This window comes from Acanthisitta chloris, unplaced genomic scaffold (genome assembly GCF_000695815.1).
Source record: "Acanthisitta chloris isolate BGI_N310 unplaced genomic scaffold, ASM69581v1 scaffold40435, whole genome shotgun sequence".
Taxonomy (NCBI): Eukaryota; Metazoa; Chordata; class Aves; order Passeriformes; family Acanthisittidae; genus Acanthisitta; species Acanthisitta chloris.
The window spans coordinates 18,056-27,223 of record NW_008676123.1 but is presented as its reverse complement, the minus strand read 5'-3'; the positions used below and the strand labels follow the sequence as shown (position 1 = coordinate 27,223).

Genomic DNA, 9,168 nt, shown 5'->3' with positions numbered 1-9,168 from the left:
TATCTACTTCTTCAGTGACATGTACTCTTATTGCTATGTTGCTGGTATTTACAGCCTTATATATTAAACTGAGTAATACCTCAGGCAGGCCAAATCAGAACTGTGAGCACAAAGTTTATACTCAATCCATTTCCCATCCCAACCCCAGCCTCAAGAACACTATTCTGCAAAGGCTCATGACCAGTCTCTTCATCTAAAGAGTCCAAAGCCTGCAGTACTCTTTGCCTACAGCAACAGCACACCGTAAACATAGCACTGCCCACTGGAACTATCTTAGCATGCTATATTATTCTCCAGGTATTTCACAGCAAGTTTGACTCAGAAGCCTATTAACAAAACCCATGTTTCTGCATTGAGAGCACTGCATGAAAAGTAGTTTCATCGAAAACAAAAGCCACTTGTGATATATCAGCTCTAAAAAGCACCACATATGGGTTGATGTGAACGAAGAAACCTCATCCCATTGCTGACTTCCACAGCACCAGGACGCTTTACAGCAAAAATGCCAAACATATTAATTATGCAATGATTACATTGTTTAACTCATTAGATTTCCCTGCAAGACTAACTAGCATTATTTGTGGCTCGCAGTATGGCTCCTTGGGGAATCAGAAGCAGTTTTCCTTTCCCAGAAGGATTTTTGCTGTTGGTGGTGAGGTACAGCTTGGTGCCTGGTGGTAAGTTTGCCAAGTTTGCCAGGTTGGTGGCTGGTAACTGCAGTGTAGCCATCACTACAAAAAAAAAGAATAAAAAGAAATAAAATTGTTGCTTGCAGAAAGCAGTATGCATAGAAATCTAAACAGGATGAAAGCGCTCAGTGACATGCAGCTAGTCCTCAATAATCCATGCTTAGCTGGCCTAACTGCAGATTAACTCTACCAGTGATGCACAGACACTTTGTTTAACAGGTCTGGAAAAAATCTCTGTGTGCAGTCCCAGTTATGGCTGCAGGCCAAAGCAGAACAGCCATGGGGTCTACAGCCTTTCTCCAACCCAGACCCCACACAGCACCTTTCCAACAAGCCCAGAGCCTGAGTTAGCATGCTCATCTACAGCCAGCTGTGTGCAGATGCAGGCAGGGTGCTTCTGCCCATACTCTGGTACCTGTAAACACTGGGGAAGATGTGAAGATGCAATAAGGACAGTTTGGCTCTCGCTGGTTGGATTTATGGGGAGCCCTTTTAGCAGCTAAGGACCAAAATGCTGTGCAGAAATGTCAGTCTGGTTCTATGAAAGTGTATGAGTTCTCCAGTAGACTCCTGCATATATCTATCTGATCTTCACTCCAGAACACTGCATGTTTTAAAGTCTTTGTGCTCCTTCTTCTCCCTTACAGATGAGTTATTATTTTCTTTATTACTCATCTCAGTCAGCCTGAATTTTCCTACAGATCTACTAATTTTGAAGCTTTAAAATCACACAGAGTTATTTTGCAGCTGAATAAATCCTTATAGACCCTTAAAACCTACCCACCACAAGCTATTAACAAGGTGCAAAATTACTCTACCTGAGCCTTGAGAAGTGCTTTTCTGAGCACCTGTGGAAGAAGCTTGCGCCTTTGTTATAGTCTGCACAGGCTGAGCAACAATTGTCCCTCCTCCACCACTCACAATGGCTTTGGCTACACCTTGAGTCACAACCTGCTTCGGGCCAACAGCCTTTGCCACTGAAGAGCTAGATTTTGCCACAAGTATTTGGCCACCACTGATAGCCACTGCTTGTTTCACTGTCGACTGTAATGCAGAACCAACTGGAACACCAACAACCTGCAACAAATAAGGATTGGGTAATGCGTTGCTGGCAAGAGCAATCGTGTGAATTCTAGCTGGTACATAACCAGACATTTCAGGACACTTCATACATGTTCAGTCACGAACAGAAGCTCTTCATTCAGAAACAAAATTACATCGGCAAGAGGCCAATCCCAAGTAAAACGATAAACTGCTAAACACAATCAGGATTTCAGAGCACCCACAAAAGACTAAGCTCATTCAAATTACAGGGAACTTCCTTTTTTTCTGGTATATAAGCAATGGCTTAATTCCAGCTGAAGATAAAGCCTGCCTTAGCAAAGTACAGAGATGCAGAAATTCAGTTTCAAAACATTCCTGGGAACAGATTCCCTGGGAAAACTATGGCCTCAAAGCAGAATCCACTAAGTGCTTCAATTTTATTTGTGGACAATACCTGCAGGGAAACATGAGTTTGTATACCTGCCCAAACAGGCAAATAAGGCAGTACACAGGACCATGAACTATTGCAAATGCAGATACATATTTACTTAGGCAAACATTAAAGTTCTGTGTGTAATCTCTCATGCTTGGAACATCATTTGACTCTATACACAATAGAAACAGGCAAGAATGGAGACAGTTTCTGACACAGCTGTCATCTCGTCACTGCACTGTGCCTTCTCAGCAGCTGTGTCACTCCTGTCACAGCAGCACTGCATTGGTACAACTCCTACAATAAAACACTTGAGTAAGACTGCGTCCACCTAATGCTAGTTCTAGCTCAGCCTCCACCCCACTCCATATTTGTCCTGTTCTCTTGTGTTGCAGGCCTACAGTCCAAGGAAAGAATTCACCTCCTCTTACAGAAAGATCTGGATGAGTTTCAGCAAGAGCTGATGATAGTAACCGACTTTTTGGGTTGCCACTTCAAAACCAGCCACACTCCACTGTTGCAAAGGGTCAGAGAGAAGATGTCCCTGTATGCAACAAAACGCAATAGTGCCTGCTCAGCCTGCTCCCTTCCCAGGGACTACATGGAAGCAAGATATGAGCCACTGTGTGCACAGAGGAGCAGAATCAGCCCTACATCCCTGGGAGTGTAGGGGGAGAAGCACCAAGTGTTGCAATAAAACCACAAGACAGCTTACACCACCCAAAGATTCCCAAGTGCCTCATACCTTAGACTGCACCGTCCCCTCGCCTGTGCTCACAACCGCCTTCTGTGGTGACAAGGCCAACATGTGGCTGCCCTTGACAGTGACATACTGTTGCACAGAGGGCTGGGCAGTTGTGCCTGTTGCTGGCAGCTGGGGTTGCTGGGGCAGCTCTCCTGGCTCCTGCTTTATTATCACCTTTTAAATAGGAAGAAATAGCAGTAAGAAAAGCAAACAGCTTTAATCACTGAAGATCATTTCTGGAACAGTCTGTCTGCAGGGAAGGGCACGTGACAGTCATTGAGCTCAGACTGGTTCTCACCGCCATGTGGACTCTCTAACTCAGCTCCAAGATGAGGGCTGCTCCCAACACTCAAGCCTGTGGGGTAATGTCTGTATTTACAAAGCATTCCACATTTGAAAGGTGCTCACAGAAATTAGTCACAGGAATTGCTAGTAATAGTACAACTACCAGTCATACTGACATGAGACTTGGCCAGACCTGCCTTCTTTAGGCCCTGCGTGGAGCCATACCACTTTAAGGTTTCAAATTTCTAAGCACCCTGCTGCTCAGAGCATCTTCTGAACCTATGGATATTATAAATCCTAATAGCTGATGCTGTTCTCTTGTGTATATGTTTTATGTTTCTCTGGGACAGGCCCTACACCTAATCCCAAAGGGCAGCAACGCAAAACCCACCATTCTGGGGTTTTTTTTGTGTTTTAATTTCTGCATGTACTGTAACTGGTAGGAAGTATTCTTCCACCCTTTATTTGAATCACCAGTTAAAACTTCCAGATGATAACATTTAAGGAAGCACAGTCAGAAGTGGCAACATCTGAGATTCAGAAATCACTGTATCATTTTTAAGAAGCTCCTGACAGATCTACTGCAGTTTACTTTCATTGTATCCCACTAAAAATAGCTTTAAAAATAGCAGCCTCAATACAATAGTGATTCAAAGTAAAAACACAAAGGATGAAAGAGGTGATACGAGGAAATATCATACACAGAGCAGAGCCACAGGGAAAGAAAAGAATACAAGACACGTTTTTGAGAGGTACTAGAGAGCCTTTGGCAGCAAGACACACCGGTTCCAGTACAGTTTTACAGGCACTGGAGTTACATGGTTTGTGGCACAAGTCAGCATGAAATGACACTATTGGGCTCCTTGCCCCAGCACAAAAGCCAGGAGGAATACCTTTGTAAAAGCTCCAAGTCCTCCAGTGATCGATTTGGGGCTTTGCACCTTGGAATGACTCCCAATGGGACAAAGGGGTGGCATGCTGGCAAAAAGAGAATCCTCCTGCTGCAAATAGGAAGACATGGTGCAAAAATCAGTGAAGTGTCCAATACAAGAAATAAAACAAGTGACTGCTAATACAGAGCAGCACTGACCATCTGGGCAGGCCAAATTACCTGTGCAAATGAGACATTTCCAAAATCAGTCAGCACTTAAGTAAAAGGAGTCTAACTTACTTAATACAAACTACAAAGCAAATTTTATTTGGAAAGTTACATCTCCAAGAGCAGTAACTGTTTCTTACCATATCATACATAGGCAAAAGAAATCGACTCATGTTCTTGGATCAGCTTTTTATACAAAGCATTTCATGTAAAATTAAAGTAGGCTGAGGGGAGATCTTATCAATGCACATAAATACCTGATGGGAAGGTGTAACAAAGGTCGAGCCAGACAACACTCAATAGTATCCAATGAAAGGACAGAGTCAATGGGCACAAATTGAAATACAGGAAATGGTAAGAAAAACTTTGTTGTTGATGGTGACCGAACAGAGTAACAGGTTGCCTGGAGAGGCTGTGGTCTCTTCAGCCTTGGAGATACTCAAAACCAAACTGGACAAATTCCCAAGCAATCTGCTGTATTTGACCCTGATTTGAGCAGGGCAGTTGGACTGGATGATCTCCAGAGGTCCCTGCCAACCTCAGTTGTTCTGTGATGCTATACACAATCTCAGAGAGAGAAGACAATGTAAGGACAAGTTAGAGAGGGGAAAAACATTCTCTCAAATGAATTTACGCTCTCCTCTAACTGGAATCATGCAATGCCACACAGTCTTTCCAGGCAGAACTCACCATTTGGCAGAAACAACAAAGCTATGTAACAAAATGGAGTAAAAAACATTTCCATGCATGCAAAATCATGCACCTGGCACTTCTGGATCTGAGGCTGGTAGAGAAGTCAAATCCATTTGAGAAAGTTTGCTACAGTACAATTGTTCCCTTTTACCATTAACGTGAACTCCAAAGCCATAGTTTCACAATCACTTGGCCCATCCTTTGGTTGGATGGTGACCAGAAGTCAAGCCCTCAGGCTAACCTAATACTCCTGCCATCTTCCTTGTACTGACACACATGACTGAGAGCACATTAGTTTTCAAGCGTATTTGTTGTCTGCTCTGGTTTACCACATTGACGCACGCCTGGTAGCAAATGGGGAGGTGTGAAGACAGGGCTAGAGGCATAACCACTCCTCTCAACAGCAGCCTTAAGTCATTAAAAGAGAGAAAACTAGAACACAGTGGAGCGATGAAAAGTGGTGAGTTGTGCACAACCTCTAATGTCACACTGAACTACCAGACACACTCTCCTCTTTAAAGAAACCATAAAACTACAGCTTTTCCACTAACCAGAAGACCAATCAAAATACATTTCTGTTTACAGAAGTATGATTTTTATGTATTTTTTAAAATATCTTCAGTTTTTAACTTTGCCCTGGAAATATTCAGCTCTAACTAATGACATGCACCTATTCTGACTCACCAAAGGCCTTTCAGAAAGAAGTGTCCCAAATCAGTGAAACACAATGACTAATGAATGATTTTTCAACACATTTAAATGAAATTCATCTGAGCAGACAGGCTTTTCAAAGCTTAATAGCTAGCTGCACACCTGACACTTAAAATGTTACTCCAAACTAATTGCTGCAGACAATAATCTTCAACACGTTTCCCATAGCAGACATAGGAGGCATCTCAGTTCCAAATGTAAAGTGCTTTGCTCTCTACAGGCTGATGGGCTAGCCCTCCCCCCATCCTATCTTGTGTTAATACTGTAGCTTGGAGACAGGGAAATGCTCCTGTTTTGAGAAGCACACCCACCAGCTGCTTTCAGAGCCTCACTGACGCCACTTCCCTGCCAGAAATATCATTCCTAGCACAAGATGTGGGAGAGATTTTTATGTGAGACAGTTCAGATCTGTACCTTTTGGGCTTTGCAGATCAGAAGCATGAACTGTATTTACTGCTGTTTGTTTGCACAACCAAATGTTACTCCATTGTTTACACAAACATTTTTCTAAATGCAGGCAGCTCTAAAACTGCTAAATGAGCTATTTTCAGGCTGCTAGGAGCAGCTGCTGTACAAAAATAATGAACGGAGTGAAGGTTTTGAGGTAGGCATCTCTGGTTTAACCACACTCAGTCACCAAGGAAGTGAAGAAAATCAGAGTCAGCTGCAGAAGAGCTTTTTGGAGAGACGTTTTGGAAGCTGTGCCCTCCATGGATTTCCTTGTATAAAAGCAGAAGAGCAGTGCCTATAACAGATGTGTAGGCAAGTCTAATGAGAGCTGCAAGAAGTGACACTCCAATCTTTTATAACCACCATGTTCTCATATGGATCCATCTGCTGGAAAAATTATCATCATAGAATCATAAAATCAGCTAGGTTGGAAGAGACCTCAAGGATCATTGAGTCCAACCCTACCATCATTACTAGACCATGGCACTAAGTGCCACATCCAGTCTCAACTTGAAAACCTCCAGGGATGGTGAATCCACCACCTTCCTGGAGGTGTTAGAAACAGTAAAGCTTCATATGCAATGGCAATCAGTTTACAATGCTAAAAAGCCCTATTTAATAGGAAGCTGGACTTTCAAGGGAAAGTATGCACCTAGTGAGAACATTACCTTGACAGCTGAGGTGACGAAACTGCTCCCATGGGTCTTTGACACAGGAGATCCAGTTCCATGAGAGGCCTGACAGACACTGGTCAGTTTGTTGGTTGGGCTCCCTGTGCACCAGGAATAAAGCAGATGTCGGGTGAGGATGGGGAGAGGAGTGCCACTGCACACATGAAACCTCTTCTAACAAGAAACGTCATTTCAGTTTGACTGTATTCTCCGTCAGGTACATCGGTGGGAGCTGGCATGGGCACAAAATAAATCCACTACTGAACCTCTACCTGCAGAATTCATGCCCCTGAGAAGGTACTCTTCACCCCAGAGCTCTGTGTTCTGCAAGTAAATGGTCAGGCACCTTCCAGGGTGGCTAAGGATATCAGCTACAGGTGCAAATATGTGGAATTAGGACAGTAAATGAGCCACTAGTCAGAACTTGCTGCTGCAGATGTGAAGTCCCGTGCTGCCCAGAAGCTCTCCGAACCTAAGCTAGCCTCAGACACTGGGATGGGGAAACCTTGGAGCGGGAAGGAAAAAGCCAGAAAAGGAGGAAGACAAAGTGAGGAGTAACAAGAGGAAGGGACAGAGTGAATAAAGAAAACAGAAACAAGGCACAGGCTCCTCTGCAGAAGACTGCTCTTGCAAAATTAACAAATATACATGCCACAGCACTGTCCTGACCCCCAAGATGGATGTGGATTGTGGTACACTCACCCTGCATTATCAGAATGTGCACACATCACTGCTGTTCAGCAGTTTTTTTACTGCTGTTGGGTTGGTTTGTTAGTTTCATTTGGTAAAGCGATACCAAGGTCATGGATTACACTCATGAAAACAAGCATTAGTCTCTCAGAAAGTTGCACTACAATCTGCACTTAAGTCCAGAAGTAAATGAGCAGTCATTTCTGAAAATCCAGGCTTTGGGAAGGCTGACTTTCACAGAGCATGAAGGTCTCACCCCTCTCCTTAAATATGATGTGCAGCCTTATCAAAAATGTCACAACTTTGTCTGTAGTACACATTGCACTCAATCCGACCTGGATGCTGTTGCCAAAATGCCAGTTCCACATACTCTCTTGCTCCCTCACACAGGGTCTGGTGAAGATGCCCTCTGACAACAAAACTCAGTTTGGGGAGGGGAGGGTATCAGTTTTCAGCTCTGCCACTGATCTGACTTGTGCAGGATACAGGGGAACCAGCAGGAGTGCAGGGAGGGAGAGGCTACAGACAGTTTCTGCCAGGCCAGTCTATACTTATATCACCACTGTGGTGGGAAACTGTACCTTTAACGACACTAAGACTTGCACATCTAAACCATCTGGTGCATCTACAGAAACTATTCTTCATGTACAAACCCCTACTAGAAGAACCCAAAAGTTAACCAAATCATGATAAACCACTTATGCAGAGTAGACAGTCAGGCTGGAGGTAAGGAAGAAAGAGAAAAGAGCCAGAAACCCCCCAACCATCACCAACAAAATAGATTAATCAAACCCTATCAGTGAAACAGCTTCAGTGTTACCAAGAAAGCCCCAAAACATTCTTAAAAAATTCAGATATGACTGTGCTCCCTTTACAAATTCCCTCTGTGATGAAGTTAAAACGAACATGATAGTTGTCTTGCCTCAGATGAAGAAAGGAAACGTTACTAAAAAGAATTTTTGTGCTTTCTAACCATGTCCAGCAAACAGTTTGTGTCTTACATGGATGCTGCACTTTACCCCATGGCTCTGGGCATCCTTCTGTCATGCTGGGAGGCACGTATGCACACAAACAAGTGTTTGAAAACAGGTGGTGGTTCCTGGCCACAGATCACAACAAATAAATGACTTCTGAGGGCCCTCCCATCCAGTCCCAACCCAAAGATTACTGATTGACTGCCATACCCATCACATGTGTCCTGCAGTTCAGTCCTCCCCTGACCCTAGGTTTTTGTCAACACTGAAGCACCAGTATCCATCCAGTTAGAGGAATTCAAACTGACTGGAACTGACCCAGACAGAACCTGAGAGCAGCAACAAAAACCACCATGGCTGTTCTCCTGGTAACTGGGGTATACACATTTCACACATCTACCATGCTGCACAATGGGACCTGAGACGGATCTACCAGTCACTGCAAGCTCTCCATGCTTTTTGCCCACATTCATGATACAGATGTCACTCAACCACCTGCGCAGTGTTTCTGTCTAAATCTGTGCACCATGATCTACATTACTTTCTCCCCTTCCCTTTTTGCCTGCAAAGGACAGGCTTTTTTTGAAGGGGTATCTGTGACTCAATTTGGCCTCACTCTGTGTGCTGCTTCCCAGAGGAAGTTATGCTCAAGTTTGAGACACCCTTTAGCCATGTCACACAGGT

The 9,168-nt window shown here is 43.8% G+C and overlaps 1 protein-coding gene across 1 annotated transcript in view; it reads right to left on the bottom strand.

The window, feature by feature from the left end:
- Positions 1–9,168, bottom strand: part of YEATS2 (YEATS domain containing 2) — a 43,892-nt gene that overhangs the window by 16,795 nt on the left and 17,929 nt on the right. The window contains exons 12-16 of the mRNA XM_009075997.1: positions 6,818–6,921; positions 4,090–4,197; positions 2,912–3,085; positions 1,508–1,766; positions 570–731 (exon numbers count right to left, since the gene is read on the bottom strand). Of these exons, the coding sequence (XP_009074245.1) occupies positions 570–731; positions 1,508–1,766; positions 2,912–3,085; positions 4,090–4,197; positions 6,818–6,921 (807 nt within the window). The remainder of the gene's footprint in view (positions 1–569; positions 732–1,507; positions 1,767–2,911; positions 3,086–4,089; positions 4,198–6,817; positions 6,922–9,168) is intronic.